This window comes from Lineus longissimus, chromosome 8, assembly GCF_910592395.1.
Source record: "Lineus longissimus chromosome 8, tnLinLong1.2, whole genome shotgun sequence".
Taxonomy (NCBI): domain Eukaryota; kingdom Metazoa; phylum Nemertea; class Pilidiophora; order Heteronemertea; family Lineidae; genus Lineus; species Lineus longissimus.
This window is the reverse complement of record NC_088315.1, coordinates 18216936-18244510: the sequence shown is the minus strand read 5'-3', so window position 1 is coordinate 18244510 and position 27575 is coordinate 18216936. Positions and strand designations below refer to the sequence as shown.

The 27575-nt window shown below is 41.9% G+C and overlaps 2 protein-coding genes across 4 annotated transcripts; one reads left to right on the top strand and one right to left on the bottom strand.

Moving 5' to 3' along the window:
- Window positions 1-237: 237 nt before the first annotated feature.
- On the bottom strand, window positions 238-17487 carry LOC135492190 (L-gulonolactone oxidase-like). Of its 3 annotated transcripts, none has more exons than XM_064778469.1 (12): window positions 17452-17487; window positions 13619-13720; window positions 10067-10192; window positions 9592-9686; window positions 8905-8995; window positions 8223-8408; window positions 7646-7753; window positions 6842-6921; window positions 4780-4929; window positions 3833-3994; window positions 2569-2659; window positions 238-1743 (listed from the first exon to the last, which is right to left on the bottom strand). In XM_064778469.1, exons 2-12 carry the CDS (start codon window positions 13718-13720, stop codon window positions 1615-1617), a joined length of 1320 nt encoding a protein of 439 aa, XP_064634539.1. In that variant the 5' UTR covers window positions 17452-17487; the 3' UTR covers window positions 238-1614. The 3 variants fall into 3 exon arrangements, with proteins under 3 accessions (XP_064634539.1, XP_064634538.1, XP_064634540.1); XM_064778468.1 differs by lacking the exon at window positions 17452-17487 and adding an exon at window positions 13870-13973; XM_064778470.1 differs by lacking the exons at window positions 13619-13720; window positions 17452-17487 and adding an exon at window positions 12185-12460.
- Window positions 17488-18805: 1318 nt separating this feature from the next.
- On the top strand, window positions 18806-27498 carry LOC135492217 (eukaryotic translation initiation factor 3 subunit M-like). Its single transcript, XM_064778512.1, has 10 exons — window positions 18806-18888; window positions 19415-19550; window positions 19852-19996; window positions 20703-20826; window positions 21245-21339; window positions 21617-21700; window positions 22168-22267; window positions 22744-22825; window positions 23542-23685; window positions 26513-27498. Exons 1-10 carry the CDS (start codon window positions 18847-18849, stop codon window positions 26719-26721), a joined length of 1161 nt encoding a protein of 386 aa, XP_064634582.1. The 5' UTR covers window positions 18806-18846; the 3' UTR covers window positions 26722-27498.
- The last annotated feature ends 77 nt before the right edge of the window (window positions 27499-27575 follow it).

Genomic DNA, 27575 nt, shown 5'->3' with positions numbered 1-27575 from the left:
TAGATTTAACAGGTTGTAGGGTCCTTCAATCTTGGGATGTTGGATTTGTCACAATCTGTCCTGGGACAACGTTGCCAGGGCCGGGACAGAATCACAACCTCAACTCAGATACTGACCAGATAAGACATTGTCACAACGTCCTATTCTGATAACGAGATTTGTTATGTGGACTTAAAAGAATCATGGGAGAGTTCAGGGGCACTGCTAGGAAGAATGGCCAACAGAACGATGTTTGCAGTGCTACAACCAAAATAACTCCCGATTTATTATCACCATAAATGTAAAGAACATGGGGTTAATACAAGCGTGCAATGATTGGCTGATACTACATACAGATGTGATCTAAATATGGCACGGAGGTTGGGCTTATAAATGCTAATGATACCTGTCGGTTGTGACATTTGTCACAATCTGTCCTCGGACAGACCATCCAGGGCAGGGACAATGTCACAACCTCCAATTTGATGCCAACAAATTTAAGGCATTGTTACAACGTACTACATCAATACTTAGAGGCTTCTTTATCTCTTAATGCTCTGTACACACTACGCAACATTTTTGCAACATTTGTTGCAACTGGAAATGTTGTAAAAATGTTGCTAATATTTTACTAGTGTACACAGGCCTTTTGTTCCCACAAAAAAGTTTGCAACAATTTACCAACATGTTGTAAAAATGTTGCTAATTTGTTGCTATTTTCTTACTAGTGTACACAGGGCCTTGAAGGGCTTGTTGCAAAATTGTTGGTAAAATGTTGCTATTATTTTACTAGTGTACACCCTGCTTAAGGCCAGAGTCCTCTATTAAAACCTGTGTACATTACGTGTACATTGTTGTGCATAAGTTTTGGTAAAAAAAGTACTCATTGGACCAATCAATCTGCACAAAATTTTATATGTGTCAAGAAGAACCCTTTGCCAATAGCATAATAAAGTTTAAAAACATTCCAATACCGATTGCCTCAGAAAAAGAGATTTCCGTACACCATATCCATCAAAACGTCACTGGCGCATTGATATGGCCCTGTCAAAAGTACAAGTTCTAAACTGACCAGTGAGACCACATTTTCTTAAATATATTATCAAAAAGCATATTTCTGTGATGGCCTGACTCTGTAGATTAAGAATCAACCACAGATTGAGAATTAATTCCACTTTGGTCCATCCCAGCCATGTATTTACCACAACTTGACATTTTGATAAGCTCTATGTGACTGTGCCACACTTCCGGTCATGGATGAATACATGTCTCTGCCCTTCAGTCATGTCAAGCCACAGTCACTTGAAAATATGCCCTCCATAGCCCCCGAGACTGGTACAACCCCCCCTACTGACAAAACACGGAATCCTTTTACATGTGCCATTGCATTGTCAGTGGCGGGTGGGTTTTGCAAGCCAATTTTCATAGTCCATTAGTCAATATCATAGTTCAATAGAGTGGAATCATCCATAGCGGGCACCTCTCTAATAAGGACACCCTTTCTTTTAAAGACACTATTTTTGTCCCAAATTGGTTGTTCCACTCAATTTGACCTGTCTAATCAGGACACCTCTCTATAATGGACAGTACTTGTCGGTCCCGAGGATGTCCTTAATAGAGAGGTTCTGCTGCATATCAATTGAATGTCCGCTTGAGGTTTTCATTCAAGAACATGCCAGCAGGGTCTAAACTTTCCCGAACTTGACAAAACGCATCCCACTTAGGGTATTTCGTCTTCAGCTCACTGCCAGTTAGTCCATGGGCCTGAAATCAAGAAAAAAACAAATCCTTGATCAGATTCATATTTTCGATAATCCATAATTTCAGAATCAGTTTATCTTCTCAAGAAACAGTTAGAAACATGAATAATTATGAGACACAAAGAGCGCTAAATCCAACTGGTTTCAGTCGCTCAAAGTACTTCACATTCGAGAAGTGATCAAGTTTCTTGCATAAGCTGGCTGCAGCATCAAAGGCATTCTCACCCTGTGTAATCAGCTGCACCTCCTCCGAACATCTCCCACCTCTCCGAGTCATGGCCAACCACCTCGCCGAGTAAATCCAGCCTCGGACTGTAAACAAAGTCCTCGCATGGACCGTTCATCCAACTCACAGCTTCCTCACTGTGGCGAGGCTATGCCAGGACACACAATGTTGCAACTCTGGTTTCAGTGTTCGAGCTGTTAATATTCGAATGTATTCTGCGATTTTTCTCCCTTACGCGCAACTGTAACAGCTGTAAAATGGCGGAACCAGAAATGCAACATCAGTTTGAAAACCTTAACCTCACTCCTTAGTGGTCCTGGCATAGCCTCGTCACAATGAGAAAGCTATCATTTCGCTGTTCGGTCCATGCGAGGGCCTCGTTGAGAGATGGTCTTCAGTTGGTAGCTGAATTTTCTCGGAGAGGTGGTTGGCCATGGCTCGGAGAGGTTGGAGATGCTCGAAGAGGGTGCAGCTGATTCCACGGGGTGGTTCTGGTGCAGTATTCATATGGACGGAGGACGCGTCGATAGTGGCAGAGTTTTTAGGCTGTCCCATCATAAGGGCAGCAAAACCCGGGTGTCTTTGATGAGTAGCATCACTTACCTTTGCCCAGTGTGGTCTCCCGCCATTTTCAGCGGCTATCTTCTGGTACGCCCGCCAGTATTCATCATGGGGGACGAATTTACCAAAGGGCCTGAAATGATCAACGTTTTCAGCATGACGAGATATACCGGTATTATTGTACCTGATTAAAATTGTTACCTCCTAGTGGGCAGTAAAGTAGAGTGGTACAATTATATCTCCTAGTGGGCAGTAAGGTAGAGTGGTAAAATTATATCTCCTAGTGGGTAGTAAGGTAGAGTGATACAATTATATCTCCTAGTGGGCAGTAAAGTAGAGTGGTACAATTATAGCTCCTAGTGGACAGTAAAGGTAAAGTGGTACAATTATAGCTCCTAGTGAGCAGTAAGGTAAAGGGGCAGTAAGGTAGAGTGGTAAAATTATAGCTCCTAGTGGGTAGTAAGATAGAGTGGTACAATTATATCTCCTAGTGGGTAGTAAGGTAGAGTGGTACAATTATATCTCCTAGTGGGTTGTAAGGTAGAGTGGTACAATTATATCTCCTAGTGGGTAGTAAGATAGAGTGGTACAATTATATCTCCTAGTGGGTAGTAAGATAGAGTGGTACAATTATATCTCCTAGTGGGTAGTAAGGTAGAGTGGTACAATTATATCTCCTAGTGGACAGTAAGAGAGTAGTTGAAGGTCTTTGAGCACAGAGGACATAAGAACACCATTAATGCACAGTTTTTATGATAGATGGTGACACAGTCTATCTGCGCCAGTCAGCAGCTCTTTTTTTTTCAAAAGTGACTACGGCCTAAGTGCACCAAGCCCTTCTATTGATCCTATTAAGATGTAGAGGAACCGTTACTTCCTTAGGCCACATGTTTTTTATTTCTTGGTTTACGGGAAGAGCTTTTAAAAATGTATGGTCGGGTGGTCGAAATGAAATTAAAAATAAAAATAACCCAAATAGCTATGTATGATCGGAAGAAATAAAATTACCCAAATACTGCTGGAATCAACGTTCACTTTTTTTCAGAACAAGGCGCAATGTCTAAGTCGGGGCTATTTCCCTCAGCTAGATGGCTGATAAGTTGTGAAAGTGCACAAACATTGCTTATCACACTGCTCTATACAGTGGATTTCATTTTATTTCTCATAATTTTATCCAATTATGATGGGTCGGGCAGAAAATAAAATAAAAAATCGATGATTTTCAGATTTTATTTTTTTTCCAAAATCCAAAAAAAGCAAGTCGGTCGGTCCCGTAAACCAAGAAATAAAAAACACGTGGCCTTACTTGAAACAGATGATGTTGATATATGTAACATCGCGACCGGAAGCTGGACTCAAGTAGATGTCATCGCCCTTCACGAAGCGGACCTCAATGGGAATGTGAGCAGGGTAGTCGTTATTGATGATCCAAGCTTGAAGTTCTTTCAAAACTAGTGCCGTGTTCTCCCTGGAATGACCATGTTTAAATTAGCAAAACCCTTGTCAAAAAGATCTCGGATTCACCACGGTAAAAGCTGAATTCGCCATGTTGAGCTCATTTATTCAGCATTTACCATGCTCACCATGGTGAATAAGATTTTACCGTGCTCACCATGGTGAAATATATCTTCGTCCCAATTCACCATGGTAAAGTGCTGGCAGATGATGACCTATCATTTCCTCTAAGTCGAATCCAAGATGGCCACCGACTGAGAGGTGGATGCTGGTACATTTTAGACAACTCAGTACTCATCTTACACACAAAATAACCATCCTAAGGAAATCAGGGGTTAGCATTCGCTTCCCCGGCCCTGCACACAAACCCCTGAGACATTAGCCGTCATTTGGTGTTCGGTACAGACGTTCATCACTTTTTGAAGTCAGCATAGAGATTTAACTGTCAACCTCGGTTCCAGTTCTGTAACTCTCATGATTTGTATGAATGAAATCACGTTCAGAAATCTTAGAATCGAAGTTGCAGTGCGCACCTCGGAGGAGACTGTCTGCATGATAAAACAAACAGTGAAAATATGAGTTAGGATATCGTTTAGTTCCTAGACTCAAATGCAAGCGATGCTCTGATTGGGCTCACCCACTTTTGTGTCAGCACTTCACCAAATGAGGGCAAATATCTCAGGGGTTTGTGTGCAGGGCCGGGGAAGCGAACATTAACCCCTGATTTCCTCTGGATGATAAATGTCCTGAAACTGCCGTATGAAATACATGCCAAACAAGGCTACATCAAAATCTTACCTAGGTATACTCCATTCATTCACAAATTGTTCAAAGAGGCAATTAAAATTGAAAACGGAGGGAGCCCAATCCACATATACCTCTTGTTTAGAATGCAGCAGCCAAAAGATGAAGTGATTAACGTATTTGACCAGGAACGGTATGAAAGAACTGCAAAAGAAGTAAAGAGTTAAAGGGGAACGCTGTTTGTAATTACTTGTGGTCCAGTTAAATAGAAATGCACTAATACACAATGCCGTAGTGCAGTTATTGTGAATACAAATTTGTTGAAACTTGGTATTCATAGTATTTGTATATCAGTCTACACAACGGCAATGTTGAAATTTATATCTAGTATGTATTTTTGCAATAGGACATTTTTAAATTCAATTACAAATTCAAAATTTTTAACAAATGGCGTAGGCCTTTAAGCAATTTCCGGCCAGAGCTAATCCCGGTTTTCGAAGCATTAAGTGACTAGGAGCATTACTCTCCCTGGGTAGGATGCTGGTCTAAGCGACTAGGAGTATTACTCCCCCTGGATAGGATGCTGGTCTAAGCGTCTAGGAGTATTACTCCCCCTGGATAGGATGCTGGTCTAAGCGTCTAGGAGTATTACTCCCCCTGGATAGGATGCTGGTCTAAGCGTCTAGGAGTATTACTCCCCCTGGATAGGATGCTGGTCTAAGCGTCTAGGAGTATTACTCCCCCTGGATAGGATGCTGGTCTAAGCGACTAGGAGTATTACTCCCCCTGGATAGGATGCTGGTCTAAGCGTCTAGGAGTATTACTCCCCCTGGATAGAATGCTGGTCTAAGCGACTAGGAGTATTACTCCCCCTGGATAGGATGCTGGTCTAAGCGACTAGGAGCATTACTCCCCCTGGATAGGATGCTGGTCTAAGCGACTAGGAGCATTACTCCCCCTGGATAGGATGCTGGTCTAAGCGACTAGGAGTATTACTCCCCCTGGCTAGGATGCTGGTCTAAGCGACTAGGAGCATTACTCCCCCTGGATAAGATGCTGGTCTAAGCGACTGGGAGTATTACTCCCCCTGGATAGGATGCTGGTCTAAGCGACTGGGAGTATTACTCCCCCTGGCTAGGATGCTGGTCTAAGCGACTGGGAGTATTATTCCCCCTGGATGGGATGCTGGTCTAAGCGACTAGGAGCATTACTCCCCCTGGATAGGATGCTGGTCTAAGCGTCTAGGAGTATTACTCCCCCTGGATAGGATGCTGGCCTAAGCGACTGGGAGTATTACTCCCCCTGGCTAGGATGCTGGTCTAAGCGACTGGGAGTATTACTCCCCCTGGATAGGATGCTGGTCTAAGCGTCTAGGAGTATTACTCCCCCTGGATAGGATGCTGGTATAAGCGAATAGGAGTATTACTCCCCCTGGATAGGATGCTGGTCTAAGCGTCTAGGAGTATTACTCCCCCTGGATAGGATGCTGGTCTAAGCGTCTAGGAGTACTACTCCCCCTGGCTAGGATGCTGGTCTAAGCGTCTAGGAGTATTACTCCCCCTGGATAGGATGCTGGTCTAAGCGTCTAGGAGTATTACTCCCCTTGGATAGGATGCTGGTCTAAGCGTCTAGGAGTACTACTCCCCCTGGCTAGGATGCTGGTCTATCACAGGTTAACTTCCCAGGCAAGCCTGGTACCCATTTACTCCTGGGTGGAGTGAAGTAAGTTGGGTTAAGTGGCTTACCCAAGGACACAAAGATGAAACAGTGCTGATCCATCTGAGTATCGAACCTATAACGTCCTGAAAAGCCCGGCGCTCTGACGACTCTGCCACTGATCCGCCATTGACAGGAAGCAACAGGTGACAAGCTATATTGTCTACGCACAGGACACTGCTGACTAAAAAAAAATCTTCACAGAATAGGCCTATGAGAATCAGCTAAATATGAATGTGGAGTTGGAGCTCTGGGGCTCTGTGGTGGAACTCTCTCGAACGGCTGACTTCCTTTCCAAAAACAGACTGACCGTCTAGCGTGCTCCTCAATAATTGCAAAGGCAGAAGAAGAAGAAGAAGAAGAAGAAGAAGAAGAAGAAGAATTAAAAACAACAACATACCTGATCCAATACAGCAGCTGGAACAAGTGGAAGCCACACAGGGTGTCCCAAAACCAACTTGTCTTTTTCTTCTCGATAGGCTTAAAAGAAAGGAGCGAAATGATCGTCAAAACAGAGATTGAAAAAGTTATGATGGAGAAGCTAAATCTCTGAGTAAAAGCAACTTATCTACTTCAACTATCTCTAATGGGCATTTTTGCATCAGGTAACTATGGTAAAATGAAACTGACAGTACCCCGGATCTAAATATTAATAACGACCGTTTTTCAAAGTGGTGTAGTGAAAACATCAGCGCCAGTCACCTCTGTGGTCCCAGGTTCGATTCCCGGTCAGATATCTGATACAGTGAGTGACACTCTTGACACCATAGGCTTCCCCTGGGGTCTTGGGTTTCATCTGTTTCATTAGATTGACACACCCAATATTGCTTAGAGAGCTATAATGTCCTACTTAAAGGCCTACACCGTTCGTTAAAAATTTTGAATTTGGAATTGAATGTAAAAATGTCCGATTGCGGAAATACGTACAAAATATAAATTTCAACATTGCCGTTGTGTAGACTGATATACAAATACTATGAATACCAAGTTTCAACAAATTTGTATTCAAATTAACTGCAATACAGCATTGTGTATTAGTGCATTTCTATTTAACTGGATCACAAGTAATTACAAACAGCGTACCCCTTTACACCTCATCTCGCAACTCAATGTTTAGTTTTTGAGCCAGCCACCCAACCCCCCTTACCCGCCAACCCCACACCACTGCAAAACCCCATTGACCTGTCACCATCAAGCAAGTTACCTTGTCCGTGCGACTGTCATGGAAAACCTCTACCTTCCCGGTGTACGGATAGTATTGAAATCTGAAGTGGTCAGAGGATGACAAGTGCACATCAAGATGCTCCAAAATCTGAAATGATAAAGTAAAATAGGAATTGAGAATACCGCATACCTTTAAACACATTTTCATGACAGGCTTGTTGATCATACAGTCCTGATCACAATTGACATCCCACCGGCTTTGCATCATTGACGCGCAATTCGTGCATTCGTTGCACGCCAATAACCAATTGGCCAATTAGCACGTCTGTGTATTTCTTTTTTCCTGGACAACCAGTAATTACGAACGGAGTACCCCTTTAAAGGGACAATATAGGCAGCAGCTAGGCAGGCAAGATAAAGTTACACAAAGTTGCCAATAGGGGTCTCTCACATCTCACTGTAAGTCGAAATGATTCACGCTTGTACGAGGAATATATTTAGTGCTGGATCTAACATGACCTAGGGCCCTTACAGTGTATATAAGTCACCTGAAGACGGTCCAATTAGCCCCTCTGCTCCTGCCTATAGTCCCCCTTTAAGAGTGTAACTTTACTTACGTCATCCAGTTCTGCAGGGTAGACTTTGCTCAGCAGGTTGAACGCGGGTTCACACTGGAGTGTGACCCGAAGAATCACCCCAAGGCTCCCGAGACTGCAGCAAGCGCAAAGGAATGTCTCTGGCTTCTCCTGCCTGGAGCACTTGATGATGTCACCGTTGGCAGTCATGAGTTCCAAGTCCACAACCTGGAGGAAAGAGTATTTCAGATCTTTTCAGGGTTTATGTTCTCACTGAGCAGATTCCAAATTACAATTTCTGTCTAAACTGTGTATATGGGGTGAAGCTACCAGAGAGGGGGGTCAAAGGGGAAATGCTCCCCCCAGAAGTCACCAAAAAATGTATTTTTGACCGTGATTGTGGTAGAAAAAATTTAAAAATCTGTCGTCCAAGACAAAAAAGCTTTTAAAGCCATCTATGATCAAATTCTGAGACTCGGATGCAAGCGATGCTCTGATTGGGCACTTTTTTCTACTGCAACAATCCATCTGGAGGGTATGGATTTCACAACGGGTTTAGAATATCGACAGGCAACGTATATTGAAACCCACTGGTTATGCTAGGATGGGAACCAGCAGGGAATCCCCGTGGCCTTCACTTCGATGCATGTTATCTAATTGTGTTGACGAATAACCACTTTTGAAAAATGCCTAACTCATTGTCCTGTACTGTTACTGTACTTACATGAGTGGAAGAGCATCCGTAATTCTTGCCAGTGCCATGAGTTCCTGTTGATATCATTCCACCAACACTGATTCCCGAAATGGCCCCAAGACTGGAAAAATGGGCAAAAATGCTTAGCCTATAGCCTATAGCAGCCCTTTAACACATTCATGGCCGGCATATACACAGTAATTCCATATCTTCTCCCGAGGGCCAAACCTGCACCACCCCCAAAAATTTAGAGAGCTGCATAAGGTTTTTTGCAATAGCTTCTCCTAGACCAGAGCTTCCTGCAGCCAATACCTATTTTTTAAACAAAATGACCCCCCCCCCAACAGCCAATCTGCCAAATAGAAATCCAGAGTTTGATTGCACCACAACTATTGAATTTGGATGTATACTTCTGTTTTACCCTTAAGATGCCAATGATGCCATTCCAATGATAAATCTGTGAGCCCATCTGATAACCAGCCAAGTGAGGGGTTTTCCCTGTGTAGACCTAACTCTAAGTACAGAAGGACCTCTCTATTACGGACACCTTTGGACTGAAAAATGCTGTCCTTAATAGAGAGGTGTTCTGATCACAGAGGTACTAAACTGGAAATTACCAATATGGAACAAAATGCATTGTCTTTAATGAAAGGTGTCTCAATAGAGAGGCGTCCACTAAGGGAGGTTCCACTATAGTTTGACCCTCAGCACACTTACACGCTAAATCCCATTCCGTTGTCCTTGAGTAGCTTGTTGAGATCATTCATAGTTATTCCAGCTTCAACTGTTACCTGATTCTTCTCATGGTTCACCTGGAAGGTAATCATTTAAACTTAAAGGGGTATACCGTTCGTAATTACTGGTGGTCCAGGAAAATAGAAATGCAATGCAGTCAAGCTGTGGGGAAGTTATTATGCATGCGAATTTGCTGAAACTTGGTATTTTTTTAAATACAAAGTTGGTATTTTTTAAAATACAAAGTTTCAGCGAATTTGTATGCACAATAACTCAATATCAAGAACATCCGTTTTACTTAGGACACTAGTTTTCATCCCAAATTGGTTGTTTCCATTCAATTCAACCTCTCTAATCAGGACACCTCTTTATTACGCACAGCACTTGTCAGTCACGAGGGTGTCCTTAATAGAGAGGTTCTACTGTATGAGTGATAAAAATATTTAGAATCACTTACATCAACCAATCTGTTGAACTTCTTCATACTTATCAAGTAATCATCTGTACATACAATATCAGATGGGGAGTGACCTTCACCAACGACTTTGACCGTTTTTTTCTTCTCTCGTGCAAGATCCAAAATCTGGAAAAAAAGGCAATGAACACAAGAATAAATCTTGATCAAAAAAGATGTTTTTTAACTGTAAAAAAAACAAAAACACACAGAGAAATGATCGGGAAAAAAATTATAAGTTCTAGAACTGAAAAGGCAATAAGGCAATATCTGGAGAAAAAAGGCAATTATAAGTTCTAGAACTGAAAAGGCAATAAGGCAATATCTGGAGAAAAAAGGCAATTATAAGTTCTAGAACTGAAAAGGCAATAAGGCAAAATCTGGAGAAAAGGCAATTATAACTAGAACTGAAAAGGCAATAAGGCAATATCTGGAGAAAAAAGGCAATTATAAGTTCTAGAACTGAAAAGGCAATAAGGCAAAATCTGGAGAAAAGGCAATTATAACTAGAAGTGAAAAGGCAATAAGGAAAAATCTGGAGAAAAAGGCAATTGTAAGTTCTAGAAGTGAAAAGGCAATAAGGCAAAATCTGGAGAAAAAGGCAATAAACAGAAACCATTGAAGATCTTTTTTTTAATATCGAAAAAGGCAATAATAAGGAAAATGAAGAGAAAAAAGGCAAGAAATAAATCTTTTTAAAATTGATCAGTTTAAATTACCTTTAGGTAAAAATATGAAATGGCCAGGGCCATTGTGCTCACCTGTCGATATGAAGGGAGAGTATGAGGAAGAACTTGTCATTGTTAGGGGTTAATCAAGCAATAGTTGTGGGATGGTGTGGTTTGTCTTGAAAAAGTGGAGTTAGTCGTATTGTTTTCCGCGTGCACATGTTACTGACGTTGGAATAAGTGAATCGTTATTTGTGGGAGAAGCTGAGAGATGTTTTCTGGCCAATGAAGACGGGTTTACATGTGTCTTAGCTATTCAGTGACTATTGAAAATTAACAGCGCATTTACATTTTGTAAAACCTGCTGTCATTGGCCGAAATTTCAAATGAATGGGATGTACCTGTGGAATTTTGTGTGAATACGCTATCTTGAAAGGAGTATTTATCCTCGGCTTGCGATTAGAGAGAAATGTTGAAAAATATGATACAAGAACAATTGAAGCAAGGAATGCACAGTATAGAATATGATGTACTGAGTAACTAGGTAGCAGTTTGTATTCATTTTTGAGACAATAACATAGTTACAAGACAGCCCTATAGTCGGATTCATAAGTAAATGTCACTGCCCTTTTGGGCCGCTGCGCAAAAACTACTGGGCCGATTTCTTCAAAGTTTGTTTTTTCCTGAATCTAATTTCGGGACCCAAGAGGATTTTCATATTTCAGTAACCATGGTTACGAAATAATTTTTTTGGTATGTATTGGTGTACATTGACGTAGTGTATTGATTTTGACATTTTCTCCTCTGTACTGCTTATTTCTGGATGCATTTTGCTGAAATCTTCAGGTAAATTTTTTTCGTGTGTATCTTTAAAGCTGCCAAGTTTCATTTAGAACTATCCATAAAAAAAAGGGCCCTCCAGATTCCCCCAAAATGGCCAAAGGGCTCCAAAGTTGACAATTTTTTTCTTTATAATTTGCAAATCTCTAACCTGGAAATTGTGTTGGGTCCCGAAATTAGATTCAAGAAAAACCAAACTTTGAAGAAATCGGCCCAATAGTTTTTGCACAGCGACCCAAAAGGGCAGTCAATGACATTTACTTATGAATCCGACTATACTAGCCTAGGCCTAACTATAAAAGCACTGATGACAGCTGCGCTACACTTTCATCATTATCATCATCTACTTAAGTCAACCAGCTCAGATGACCTTTCTTGGGGCAGTGATCGGTAACGGTGAACTCCTTCCGACCCAACAGGCAAATGTTTACATTCGTGTCTCCGTGTATCATGGATTCATGTGTATACTAACACCGTTGTTGTGTTGACACACTGACTGACTCTGACTGTGTACATTTCTACAGCGACGAAAAACGATCACAAAAATGGTTCTTTTTAAGCACTCGTGACATGTTTACAAAAATTAAAGCAAGTGTTTTTAGTAGAGGTTTACCTAATGAGTAGCGTCTGGGTGATTATAAACCATTAACTTGTGTTTAAAAGCCCACATTGTAACGAAAGGTCCCGGCTTGACGCTAATCTCGCATTGACTATCCCCATTCCAAGCCGAAGAACAGTGTGACAAGTTTCTCATTTTACCTTCCAATCACAGTCAAAATTTTCTAAAACGACCGGCAATGAGGACAAACTAATAATCTCAAACCAATCACAAGAATGTAATCAACACATACGACCTCATCCGAAGAGCGGATGATTAAGTTTTAGCATTGATTTAAGGTGATTTAATTCCTTCTTCGTCTCGCTTCAAATTCATAAAATGGCTGTCTTCCATACTTGTAGTATGCAGATCTAGTGGCGCAGTACATTACTGCGCATCTGGGATACCCCGACGGATTCCCTCGAACCGCGAAATTCAAAACTGCTGGCAATGTGCCAACTGACATTTTTGCACAATATCGCCACCTAGTGATATGGAACGAAATTAATCTATTTAATATCGAAACCTCTATATCAGGCCAACCTCTAAAACTTCATTTCAAACTTCAATCTGCTGGAATAAAGAAAATGGGCTTTTTTAACCTTGACCTACTTATACCTGAATAGTAGGTCACACTGACCTAAATCTGTGTCAACATGTAGAGATGTCCAATAGGTGTCTACATATCAAATTTAGAGAGTCTATGACCAATAGTAAAAAAACGTGCCATGATCAAAGAAATTTTAGAGTTCGACCTCTGTGACCTTGAAATGAAGGTCAAATCAAAAACCCGTGTGATATGTGATGTACCTTTGTTAGATACACCCACCATAAAATTTTCATCGCTCTAGCTTTAACCATAAGCTTCAAAATGACAAAAATAGGTTTTCAAAGAGCACCCCCTATATGGCAGACCAGCAGTCAAATTGCGCTGATTTTCATTCTGAAGGAAGGTCTTGCCTAGGGGTACCCACACACCAAGTATGAACTTTCTGGGTCAAGCGGTTAAGAAACGTGCCACGATTTTGTCAAAAGTTAACGACGGACGACGACGACGACGACGACGACGACGACGGACGACGACAGGTGAGCTAATAAAGGTGAGCATATACAGGTTATCCTTGCCTATAATGTATTTGGGTGACATTGCAACGAGGCCTGATGGGGTACATAATAGTGGTTCTTGAATAATCATACGTGACCGAGCAAGACTAGGCCTAGAGGGCGGAGTTTACTACAAATATTCAAGTATTCACACCCACTCCTGATGATATCCCTTTGTGGACCTAATTAAATGTATGGTACATCTTCAGTTCTACAAGAAGGTATAGAAGACGTTAGGCAAGGATAACCTGTATATTTTTGCTTTATGTTGAAGTGGACTCCTGTTGCCAGAGGAAATTGTAGATTTGGGGGATTTTAAAAAGGCTGTGGGTTTTATTTGCTTACCTCTCTGATATCTTCGTCGGTTTCTGGCCTAAACAACAACTCGGGCATACACGAATATGTCTGTGCCCAGTTCTTGAATACAAATCCTTTCTCGCCCTTCATCTAAAAAGAAAATAGACTAGTGAAAAACTTAATATTTAAATCTGTTGAACAGTGGCACTTCTTTAGTCAACCGATGACCTTTTTTGGGTAGTGAACAGGGTTTGTAAACTCGTTGCCCATATGGTATCAACAACCTGTCTTTACCTTACCTTGTCCCAGTATTCACGTCTGGTATAGTAGGCCTAGTATTTATTAATGTGCAATTCCTTCTGCAATAACCAACATATATATGATACAGTCTACAGAGCATTGAATGGTGAACCCATTGAATACGTGTTCACCTTTGTTATCACTATGTCACTTGACTAGTCATATCGTATAAGGCCACGCATAAATATAAGGCCACGCATGAATATAAGGCCACGCATGAATTTTAGGTTTTAAAATTTTAATATTTATTAAAAAAAATTTTTTTAAAGTATCCATTTTGCATTATGTTCTACTTCATGTGTTTGTCTGCACAATAGTGTAGTTTTCGCACCTGCACAAGTTTATTTGACTTCTACGGTGGCCCATAGAGGACATGCGTTTATTTTCAATATAATAGAAAAATTTTCTTTTTACAATGCGTTTTTTTTCTCTCGAATTACAACCGCCGCGGATTTATTTCTCACCGCCGAAAAAATTAATATCGACCGCGGTGGAAATTAATATCGACCGCGGTGGAAATAATATCCACCGCGGGAGCTAATTCGTTATTGACACCGGGTGGATATTATTTCCACCGCGGTGGATATTAATTTCCACCGCGGTGGATATTAAGCCCCCCTTCTTAGGGGGGCTCTTAAGATACATGCGTGAAAGAATTAGTGCATTTCCATTAGAAATTCAATGTAGAGCTTGAAACAAAAATGTTTGGTCAAAAAATCTGCGGGGTAGTTTTTATGTGTCTGTGCGTCACTCCAGTGGGTCGGTGGGTCGCGCGCCCATTGGCTGATTTTCAATTTTCAAGAATTAATTTCAATTTTAGGGGGGTTCGGGGGGCCTTTCCCCCCGACACATACCTGAAAAAATCAGGAAACATTTATTTTTATTCTAATTAGAAAAACTGCCGCCTAAATCACGCATTACTCACAAAAATGCCGACGTTTTATTTCAATTTTGCCGAGGTCACGTGACATATAGTTTATTCCACACGCGCGCGCTCGCCTGGTAACTGTTGCCAAGACATGTTTCTTCAGTGTTTTCTCGAAATCACACTAAATCAACAATACAATATGATCCAAATAATGCAAATACGCTTTTCGTGCCATCTAACATGCACTTGACTGCCCACTGCGCGTGCAAATTAGCGAGAAGAAATTATTGTTAAGCCCCCCTTCTTAGGGGGGCTCTTAAGATACATGCGTGAAGGAATTAGTGTATTTCCATTAGAAATTCAATGTATAGCTTGAAACAAAAATTTTTGGTCAAAAAATGGCGCTGATAAATATGCGGGGTAGTTTCATGTGTCTGTGCGTCACTCCAGTGGGTCGGTGGGTCGCGCGCCCATTGGCCGATTTTCAATTTTCAAGAATTAATTTCAATTTTAGGGAGGTTCGGGGGGCCTTTCCCCCCGACACATGCCTAAAAAAATCAGGAAACATTTATTTATATTCTAATTAGAAAAACTGACGTCTAAATCACGCATTACTCACAAAAATATAGAGTATGCATCACCAGTATGGAATCCCTATAAAGTAAAGGATATCAACAATCTGGAGAAGGTCCAGACGTTTCACAAAAATGATCATGGGTCGGTCTGGAAAAACATATAAGGAGAGGTTGCTCGAGCTAGACCTATTTAGTCTTGCGCATCGTAGGAGGAGGGGGGACTTAATAGTGCTTTACAACCTTTTTGAAAAACAATCCCCATTACTAGAGGGTTATGTGTGCCAGGCTGATCGCCACCACCAGACTAGAGGCCACTCAAGGAGGCTAGTAAGAACAAGGGCCAATACAAATCTAAGAAAGTACTCATTCTTTGTGAGGGTGGCGGCTGACTGGAATAGCCTACCAGAAAACGTTGTGGGTGCTTGCTCTTTGGAGGCGTTCAAGTCCCGCCTAGACAAACATTGGAGAAATAGAAACGAAGAGGGGATGTTCGGTTAGAACTTTGGTGTGTACATAGTAAGTCGTTAAAAAATGAACTTCGTATTGATATACAGTAATGTATGAGACTTTTGGCAAACGCACAGTAAAAAAATAATAATACAAAAAAATATTTTAAATAGATTATGGCGCCCGCACGCACGAATATACGTAAGATAGGAAAGCAACGGCTAAAAATCAACTTTTGGTTAAACAGCTGAAAATTAATGATGATGATGATGATGATGAAAATGCCGACGTTTTATTTCAATTTTGTAGAGGTCACGTGACAATTAGTTTATTCCACACACGCGCGCGCTCGCCTGGTAACTGTTGCCAAGACGTGTTTCTTCAGTGTTTTCTCGAAAATCACACTAAATCAACAATACAATATGATCCAAATAATGCAAATACGCTTTTCGTGCCATCTAACATGCACTTGACTGCCCACTGCGGGTGCAAATTAGCGAGAAAAAATTATTGTTATTGACTTTTTTTTCTTCAATATATACACCAGCGGAACCATTTCCACCTCGGCCGTGGCCTAATAATCCCAACAATTTTAGGGGGGTTCGGAGGGGATTTATTCCCCCGACACATACTTCAGGACAGATCAAAGAATTTCATTTGCATGTCCGCCTTAACAGCTTAAATCCTGTACAAAAGTGCTGTTTATTTGCGGAATTCAATCAAAACTCGCGCAGTACAGATGACATCCATCCCCCCCCCAGCGGTAAATGACATGGAATTGGAAGGGCTAGTTGACTGTTCACCGGGGGGGGGGGGGGGGTTGGGGGGCTCCCCATTGCACTGGATAATATCATGACATCCATCGCCCCCCCCCCCAGCAGTATGACACAGAAGGGCTAGTTGACTGTCCACCGGGGGGGGGGGTTTGGGGGAGCTTCCCCCCAACACACTGGTAAAAACCTATGTCGACGGAGGGGGGTTTGGGGGTGTCCCCCCCATTGTAACAGCTGTAGTTGTTAGAGCTTGCACTTAACATATGCTCGTAGGGGGGTTCGGGGGAGCTCCCCCGACCTAAAGGGGGGCTCACTAAGTCCTTGACTTTACATATTAGGGAGCTCTTGAGCGAGCTTTATGGTTAAGGGTCGAATGTGTGTGTGTATACCGTCAACGAAAAAACCTTGACCCGGTTGACCGGAACCAGAAAACCTCTGCACCCAGGTGACATTTTTGCACGTGAATCGTATTCGCTAATGCACAGCAATTTACCTGGGGAGAGATTTTCTTTTTCCAAACAATTCAGCGGGACGCTACGATGTTTACGCAGAGAAGCCGCTGTTCGGTTGAAGATTTCGTCAAAACAGGGCCGAATCAAAGTGTGACGATACCCTGGGGCGAATCGAAATGCATTAAACAACAATCTGCATCGCTGCCAGAGATTATTTTTCTCTTTCCGCGAAGAAATCGTGCTTTGAACTGGCAAAATTCCGCAAAAGATTTTCCGTCTGCTACATTTTCCGTAGTACGCATGCGCACCAACATGATCGGTCCGGGGCTGCCCGTTTCGACGACGATTTCGTCAATATCATGGGGTGTGGCAAGATGTCGACGGTCTGGTTCCATTTATGATGCAATAATCTTGAAAGTACATTGGTCTCAATGTCTATTTCTCCGTTTCCATGACAAAATCCTACCTTGAAACCTCAAACCACTCCTCCACAACACAAGCCATTTCTATTTTCAGAAAGCGCATGCGCACTAACTCAAACGCGCGCTGACATCAGGTGTCACTAGCCGGTGCGGAGGCCAGGCCTACCTGCCTCCAAAAATGACGCGATGTCATTTCATGCATACCCCTGTTCCAGCGGCTGTAGACTTGGCAGTACCTTACTCTCACACAAACCTATACATTTCTGAATAGCTTGTCTCTTGTAGAATACATCTGACCAAGTTTCAACATCGTCTAGACATACAGTCATGCATAGACGGATGTAGCACAATGCATGAGACAACCTTAACACCTGATCACCACTGGCTAGTGAGACCTCAAACTATTCAGGGGGTCGGCTAAGGTCTTTTTGAATTCAAATCGTACACTTGGGTCTTGGGATCATTATGCTTATCTCCGGGCAAAAATACCTATCCTTCTCCTGTTGTGTTTAGTTTCCCACATTCTCCCCACCTATTTTCTATACTGCGACAGCGTCTATTGGTTCAACTGCCATGATGGCATCATCCTAACTATATACCCCCTCTCCCAACCACCAACTACTCGCCATCATTGACATTGTGTGCTAGCCAACTGCTTCTTCGGTCATTGACATTGTGTGCTAGCCAACTGCTTCTTCGGTCAACTGCCATGATGGCATCATCCTAACTATATCCCCCCCCGCCCCCCCCCCCCCCCACCACCACCACCACCACCCCCACCACCACCACCCGAGTCTTCTCGCTCACCAGCCCTATTAACGAAGAGCTCCCTATCAAGGCCTGAGCCTTCCTCATATTAATTTCCACCGCGGTGGTGGGAATTATTATTTTTTACCCGGCGGTGGAAATTATTTTTTCGGCGGTGAGAAATAAATCCGACGGCGGTTGTAATTCGAGAGAAAAAAACGCATTGTAAAAAGAAGATTTTTCTATTATATTGAAAATAAACGCATGTCCTCTATGGACCCGCCTATTCATTATGTATCATTACATGATTTACGGTAAATAAACTTATTTTGAATTTGAATTTGAATTTGAAAACATGACCAGCTTGTGACCAGCTGGTGACTGATGACTGATGACGTATTTTCATATCGGTAGGCCTAGTCCTTATACTAGCTTTTCTGATACAGACTTCTTTTTACGATTAAAGTCGCCTGAACAATGACAACTGATGTTCGAAATTGTCTAGTAGATTGAGATAGATAAATTGAATATTGACATATGCATCTTTAAAAAATATTTTTTATTTCATGTGGAAAAAAGGCATTTATTCAAAGTTCAAAAGAAAGATCGATATTAGTTGATTCGAATGTCGATTGAAGCGCGACTATCAGCCTCGCTTTCGTTTAGGTACACATGTTTGCGAAAATTTCGACATGAGTGTTCCAGCTTTTATCGATGCAGGCGAAGTTGAGCAGGTAATTTAGAAAAACAAGATGTTGAATATGTTCACCTATGTACACGTAATCCACAAATCAAACATGAAGGACACGGTTCTCGTAGATTCCTCTGTAGACGCTTTTGAAGTGCCACCGGCATTTTTCTGAAAACTCAAAATGGATGATAGCCGTAGTGTAAAATGTACTGGGCGCATATGTAAATGTACAGGGGGCTTAGTTTTGAAACGCCAAGTTCGTATTTTTCGCCTTTTTTTGCCTTCGTCGAACATATTATTGCAAGTAAGGGCAGTTATAAAACTAAGTACAACTTTTTTCAAATGGAAATTGTGTTAGATTTTTTTATCTGAGCCCTGTCGGTCGCCGTCGGTGTCAGTGTCGCATCCTCCAAGAGTAGACCCAAGTTCCTGTCCGGCCTAGTTTATCAATTACTAATACTAGGGGCCTATAGTGTCTTCATTTAGAATATTATTGAAAGTTTACTTCAAATCTAGATGGCTCTTTTATCAACATATTGTAAGTTACATTTTTGTGTATTTCCCTTCAGATTCTTGAGCTGAGAAGCTTTCTAAAATCCCTTGGCGCAGAAATATCGGAGGAGAACTCAGAACGAGGCTTGGTGACTGATCTTCTCCACGTCATAGAAGCGGCAAATATTTGTTGGAAGGAGTCCGCCGATAATGGTAAATATATGAGAACATACTTTATCCAGAACAATCTTTGGTTCTGCCCGGGATTGATTTCAGATCCTTTAATTGCGTGGTGGCCAGCAGTGTTACAAGGTGTAACTCCAGATTCCAGATTGGGCAATTCCCAGTAGTGCATGTGATGCAATGCATGAGTACTAGTTAGAAGTGCCCCCTATTGGCTCATACCAATTCACTCGTGGCCAGTCCACGAGGCTGTGAGGCTCATCAAAAATTCTACACACAGACACGCATGTTTCAAAGCCGATGAATTTCAATTTCTGCTTTTCAATTCCAGACCACCTTGAGTGTGTCTTCAACAGTATCATCTCGCTAATCCTGATTGTGCCTCAAGAAAAAAGTGAGAATGTCGTCGTGTCATTTTGTGAAAAAGTTGCGAAAGCGCCGCCTGGGGACAAAAGGGCCACTGTTAGGATACGATTGTAAGTATGAGTTGTCTTCTTTCTCAGCCGATTTTGAGAGAAGTGATGGTTTGTCGCTCAAGTTTGCCATCTTTGCATTCAAAATTTCACAAAGGGTGCGGAAAAATAGTGAAGTGTTTATAAATTTATTATAATGCAGCTGTCATTGTAAACTCTTGAACTCCCCCTCCATGCTTTGTCGTTTGCCCAAGGTTGGGCAGTGGCCTTGATATTCAAGAAGTTACATTGACCACTGCATAGTCTGTATGAACTCACAAGTCACTAGTAGATCTACAAACTTACTTTCTGTTGATACTGGCACCAGTGCACTGGAAGGTTGACAATTTCTCAACCAACTTAGTGAAATCTCACTACTTGTTTGTTTGTTGCTGTTAAAATAGAAATGTCCAGTGGAGTGAACTTCGGGTCCCTCAAGAGGCAACGTCGGACCACGATTCATTTTTGGACCAAATTATTTAACTATCAGTAAATTACAGTAGAGCCCCTCTATTAAGGACACCCTCGGGACTGACAAGTGTTGTCCTTGATAGAGAGGTGTCCTGATTAGAGAGGTGAAATAAATTGAAAATTACCAATTTGGGACCAAATCTAGTGTCCTTAATAGAGAGGTTGTCCTTATTAGAAATGTTGTCCTTATTAGAGGAGTGTCCACTAAGTGAGGTTCCATTGTGTATCTCTAATGTCAATGTTTCATTTTCAATTTCAGGCTGAACCATCTTTTCCATGGTTTGGATGAGCGATCGTCCCATCGGTATCTGGTGTACTATCATTTGGTCCGATTGGCCGGCCAGGTGCAGTGTATAGACTATATCACTACAGATCTAAGACAGGTATGCGTCGACATATCTTAGACATTAGTATGATTTGCCTTTATAAAGCTTATGCTGCTATGCGGGGGGAATCCAGACCCACCCTCAGGGTTTCCGCTAGAGGGGGGATGGGGGATTCATCCCCCCCAAAAATATTTCAAGGGGGATATTCCCCCCCCCCTTAATTTTGAGCACTAAAGTTTGTTTTACTGTCAAATGAGTAATTTTCATGATTTGATATGCATAATAAGAGCATTTGGGAGCCAATTGTAGCGGTTTTAGGGCCGAAAAACGTCTCGGGAGGGGTCATATACCCTTTTTAAGAAAAAACAATTTTAGAAAAAAAAATTTTTTTTGCTCCCCTTAAATTTAATCCTGGCGGAAACCCTGCACCCTACTCAGTGTAGAGCCTGTGAATTAATTTCCTCCTCTTTTTCAGTTGAAAACTTGGATTGGTCAGTGGGAGATCAGCAGTCAGAAATACCAGACTTTACTGAGGGCACTTTATGATGCATTTGTAGCTGCAAAACAGAGGTGAGAAAATGAAAAAATGCTGCACAAAATGGTGGGGAAAATTTCCCCCTCGAGAGTGACATGTCCCTTGATACCTCACTTTCAGGCTTGATTGTCTCACCAAAGAAATCACGAGGGTGGAGCATAAATGTGGACGAAAACCATGGCACAATTCAAATGAAATCCTGATAAAATAAGCCACAATTGAAGAAAGCAAGGTGTGTCCCAAATAGTGTGTTTGAAAGACATGTTATAATAGCTACATCACCTCCTGAATTACCTAACCTTGTCTTTTCAGCGAACAGTCCACCAAAGTGATGATAGAACTCTTAGGAACATACACTGAAGAAAATGCTTCGCAGGCCAGAGATGATGCGCATAAGTATGTATCAGAAAGTTCACCGGAAATAGTTTTCTTGTTACGAGTACTCTAGAAACTCTCTTAGTGGACACCTCTCTAAGCAAGACACCCTCTTTATAAGCCACAAATATTTTGGGCCCATAAGGCCTGTCTAAGAGACAGACAGTGTATGGATAAAATCAATAATGGATTAATCCATTATTGATATAATACATAAACATTTCTATCCTGTTCTAAGTCATATCAACTTATTCCTGCATGTATTGTATCAAATGGACACAAAATCCGATTGGAAATGGAATAGTCATTTGAAAGCCAATATTTTCCCAAATTGCCCTCTGCTGATTGAGCGTTAGCAAAAAATCAGTGATCTAGCCAGTGCCAACAAATATCAAGTTTCCATACCTGTGTAAGAGAAGAGAAAAGAGCCTACTAGCGTAAAATTGTGCCGTGGTCTAATGAGAATTTATTATTTGTTTCTGTTACAGATGCATTGTGACCTGTTTAGGAGACCCAAGCACTTTCCTACTCGACCATTTACTCACTTTGAAACCGGTCAAGTTTTTAGAAGGAGAACTTATTCATGATGTAAGTAGTAAAGCAATAGTGTAGTTGTCTTTAAGTTTGTCTAAATACTTACATGGTCTAAGTACTTCGATCTACCTTGACCAAAATCCCCTCTTCTGGCAGAATAAAAAAGTTTAGGAACTTGTTTGAAAAAGTAAAGTTTGTTATTATAGTACATGTATCACAGCTAATGATATGGCTGGCCAGATTTTTCTTTTGGGACTCTCTACTTCAAAACACCCTATCTCTGATGCCAGGTGCCTGGCAAAAGTAATTTCTACCCTAAAGCTTTGCCAGCCAAATGGCTGCATTGGAAAGAGGTACCCATGGGGCTCTAACTTTCAAAGTTCCATTCGGACGGCTTAACCACAAGGCCGTTGCGATTAGGACAGCCAACTTTGTTAGTAAAAACGGGCCAACTCCAGCAATTCATTCATGGATCTCAAAAATCTGAATGCAGAAGAAGTTTTGTAAATTTGTTTATTTTTTGTTTTCAGCTGCTGACAATATTTGTATCCGGTAACTTAGACGGCTATATGAAGTTCTACAATAGCAACACGGACTACGTTAACACACTAGGTAAGCACACGTTTTATTCTGTCAGGTATTCTCCTTTGAGGACGTTGAATCAGCAGCAAGATTGGTAGAAATTGGAACAAAATTATCCGGTCGTGCATGCGCATTTATGCTTATTTATGTGCATGTGCGTAACCAGATAGGTGGCAGGACTGAAGGAAACAGGTTCGGCCACCTAGGATTAAAATGATGAACTAAAGTAACTGCTCTCAGCATAAGACATAGGCTAATATTTATAAAGACTAGTACATGCTTTTACTACAGTTCTCTACAGAGATGGCTGTGTAAATGTACATAAAGTTTAAAGTAAAAGCATTTACTAGTCTTTTATAAGTATTAGCCATTCTCATGATTAAAGTCAGTATGTCAGATTTACCTGCTACAGTTATTATGTGAACTTCATGATTACAGTGGAACCTCTCTATTAAGGACACCCTCTGGACTTAAAAGTGCTGTCTAATAGGGAGGTGTCCTGATTAGAGAGGTCAAATTGAATGGAAAGAACCTGTTTGGGGCCGAAACTAGTGTCATTATTAGAGAGGTTGTCCTTAATAGAGAGGTGTCACCTAAGGGAGGTTCCACTGTATATGATATTCTTACCTAATTCATCATGAGAGCATTTTTACTTTGCCCCCGGAATTGTTTTATGAATGGCAGCTTTTTCGATTTGGCTCATGGCTTACTGTCACAATTTATAATCGATGTCAATTTTCCTTCAGGTTTATCTCACGATGATAACATGCAGAAGATGCGGCTGCTGACATTCATGCAGATGGCAGAAAATAAGAAAGAAATCGACTTTGAGACCATTCAGAAGGAGATGAAGTTGGCTCCAAATGAGGTGGAGGCATTCATCATTGATGGTAAGTCTGTGAATGAGTTAGAGTGGGAGTGAGTTGACACGTACAGATATGAGATGAAGTTGGCCCCAAATGAGGTGGAGGCATTCATCATTGATGGTAAGTCTGTGAATGAGTTAGAGTGGGACTGGGAGTGAGTTGGCACGTACAGATAGGAGATGAAGTTGGCCCCAAATGAGGTGGAGGCATTCATCATTGATGGTAAGGCTGTGAATGAGTGAGAGTGGGAGTGAGTTGGCACGTACAGATATGAGATGAAGTTGGCCCCAAATGAGGTGGAGGCATTCATCATTGATGGTAAGGCTGTGAATGAGTGAGAGTGGGAGTGAGTTGGCACGTACAGATATGAGATGAAGTTGGCTCCGAATGAGGTGGAGGCATTCATCATTGATGGTAAGTCTGTGAATGAGTGAGAGTGGGAGTGAGTTGGCACGTACAGATAGGAGATGAAGTTGGCCCCAAATGAGGTGGAGGCATTCATCATTGATGGTAAGGCTGTGAATGAGTTAGAGTGGGGGTGAGTTGGCACGTACAGATATGAGATGAAGTTGGCCCCAAATGAGGTGGAGGCATTCATCATTGATGGTAAGTCTGTGAATGAGTTAGAGTGGGAGTGAGTTGACACGTACAGATATGAGATGAAGTTGGCCCCGAATGAGGTGGAGGCATTCATCATTGATGGTAAGTCTGTGAATGAGTTAGAGTGGGGGTGAGTTGGCACGTACAGATATGAGATGAAGTTGGCCCCAAATGAGGTGGAGGCATTCATCATTGATGGTAAGTCTGTGAATGAGTTAGAGTGGGAGTGAGTTGACACGTACAGATATGAGATGAAGTTGGCTCCAAATGAGGTGGAGGCATTCATCATTGATGGTAAGTCTGTGAATGAGTTAGAGTGGGAGTGAGTTGGCACGTACAGATATGAGATGAAGGTGGCTCTGAATAAGGTGGAGGCATTCATCATTGATGGTAAGTCTGTGAATGAGTTAGAGTGGGGGTGAGTTGACACGTACAGATATGAGATGAAGTTGGCTCCGAATGAGGTGGAGGCATTCATCATTGATGGTAAGTCTGTGAATGAGTTAGAGTGGGGGTGAGTTGACACGTACAGATATGAGATGAAGTTGGCTCCGAATGAGGTGGAGGCATTCATCATTGATGGTAAGTCTGTGAATGAGTTAGAGTGGGAGTGAGTTGGCATGTACAGATATGAGATGAAGTTGGCTCTGAATAAGGTGGAGGCATTCATCATTGATGGTAAGTCTGTGAATGAGTTAGAGTGGGGGTGAGTTGACACGTACAGATATGAGATGAAGTTGGCCCCAAATGAGGTGGAGGCATTCATCATTGATGGTAAGTCTGTGAATGAGTTAGAGTGGAAGTGAGTTGGCACGTACAGATATGAGATGAAGTTGGCCCCGAATGAGGTGGAGGCATTCATCATTGATGGTAAGTCTGTGAATGAGTGAGAGTGGGAGTGAGTTGGCATGTACAGATATGAGATGAAGTTGGCCCCAAATGAGGTGGAGGCATTCATCATTGATGGTAAGTCTGTGAATGAGTGAGAGTGGGAGTGAGTTGGCACGTACAGATATGAGATGAAGTTGGCTCTGAATGAGGTGGAGGCGTTCATCATTGATGGTAAGTCTGTGAATGAGTGAGAGTGGGAGTGAGTTGGCACGTACAGATATGAGATGAAGGTGGCTCTGAATAAGGTGGAGGCATTCATCATTGATGGTAAGTCTGTGAATGAGTTAGAGTGGGGGTGAGTTGACACGTACAGATATGAGATGAAGTTGGCTCCGAATGAGGTGGAGGCATTCATCATTGATGGTAAGTCTGTGAATGAGTTAGAGTGGGGGTGAGTTGACACGTACAGATATGAGATGAAGTTGGCTCCGAATGAGGTGGAGGCATTCATCATTGATGGTAAGTCTGTGAATGAGTTAGAGTGGGAGTGAGTTGGCATGTACAGATATGAGATGAAGTTGGCTCTGAATAAGGTGGAGGCATTCATCATTGATGGTAAGTCTGTGAATGAGTTAGAGTGGGGGTGAGTTGACACGTACAGATATGAGATGAAGTTGGCCCCAAATGAGGTGGAGGCATTCATCATTGATGGTAAGTCTGTGAATGAGTTAGAGTGGAAGTGAGTTGGCACGTACAGATATGAGATGAAGTTGGCCCCGAATGAGGTGGAGGCATTCATCATTGATGGTAAGTCTGTGAATGAGTGAGAGTGGGAGTGAGTTGGCATGTACAGATATGAGATGAAGTTGGCCCCAAATGAGGTGGAGGCATTCATCATTGATGGTAAGTCTGTGAATGAGTGAGAGTGGGAGTGAGTTGGCACGTACAGATATGAGATGAAGTTGGCTCTGAATGAGGTGGAGGCGTTCATCATTGATGGTAAGTCTGTGAATGAGTGAGAGTGGGAGTGAGTTGGCACGTACAGATATGAGATGAAGTTGGCTCCTGGAGGCATTTTCATTGACGGTGAGTCTGTGAATACTTGTAGTGGTCCGAGTGCCAGTGTAGGGATTGTCAGGCGTCAGACTCGGTGCCAAAAGATAAGGAAAAACTCGACTTGTCCTTTGATCTTCCCCTCTTATCCTTCCCCAGTGTGTCCCACGTCAGACCGTGTCGGGTGATGCTGGATGACGGTCTCCTTAGCGAATGTCCACCCGACCCCAGTGCCGACGTTGTATTTCTATCTCCAATGCTTCTTCTTGAGCTTTCCTCCATAGGTCCTTATTGGTCCTTATTCAAATTGCAAACAAGTAACCAGTGCTGACTGTTATTCTCAACCATTCCTCCTCTCTCTTTTCAGTGGTCAGGACAAAAGCAGTTCGTTGTAAAATCGAACAGCGCGAGAAAAGGATTGTCATCAGCTCGACAACGCACCGCACATTTCAAAAGCAGCAGTGGCAACTTCTACGCGATAATTTCATCACTTGGCGAGAGAATCTGACCAATATTTGTGCCAGTCTAGCGGCTATTACCCCGGCTTTAGACCCTGGCAAGCCACCAGCCTATTAAAGGGACACTGTTGCCACGTTTTTCGACCCTGTTGTCTCAGTTTGACACTGGGGTCTTTGATCAATGCTGCAGGAAGTTCGGCTAGGATTTTTTGTTTGGGAATGGGGAAAATCATCATTTGGCCAGGCCAGTTAAATTGTTGTTAAATTGGAAAATATTCAACTCAATCTCTGATTTTTACAAAAGAATCTGATAAACTTGTTGACTGGCAAACTGAAAAATCAGGGAATGTTTCTGTCCTTCATCTAACATCAGACCAATTCATTTGAATGTTTGATTTGTTTAATCTATGGTATGGAGTTTCTAAATATGGTCCTTACCAAAATATGGCAAACACCAAGCATGCTGATATTCATATTTTCCAGTTTATAACCTGCAATGATAACTGGTCTGGCCAAACGAAATTGGAAGTAAGATAATCATTTACTCTACTGAAATATACATAACTTGTTAATGAAATTTATATTTGTCAAGGTTGATATGAACATACTATTAATACTTTTGTGGCCAGTTTCACATGACGTGATTTCCAAAGTGCTGGCTTCATTGGTGCCCCAGATCAATTGGAATATTCCTCTGATTGTATGTGGCTCTGGAGGCCTGACTGACTTCTATGTATCCTTGGGCAAGAGGCAAACTACTTGATGATGCAAGCCAGTCATATTATGCAAGTTGGTTGGCCTTGGTATAACGTTTTTAATCATTCTTACCTTCTCCACGTAGCCCTTTGCAAAATATCAATATCTAATATTTCCCTATTTTCATGTAGGCCTACATGGGTAGATGCTGATGAATTTGTTTATGTGTCTAAACATGATCATGACAGTAATAATTTATTGTTGGAAAAAGAGTTA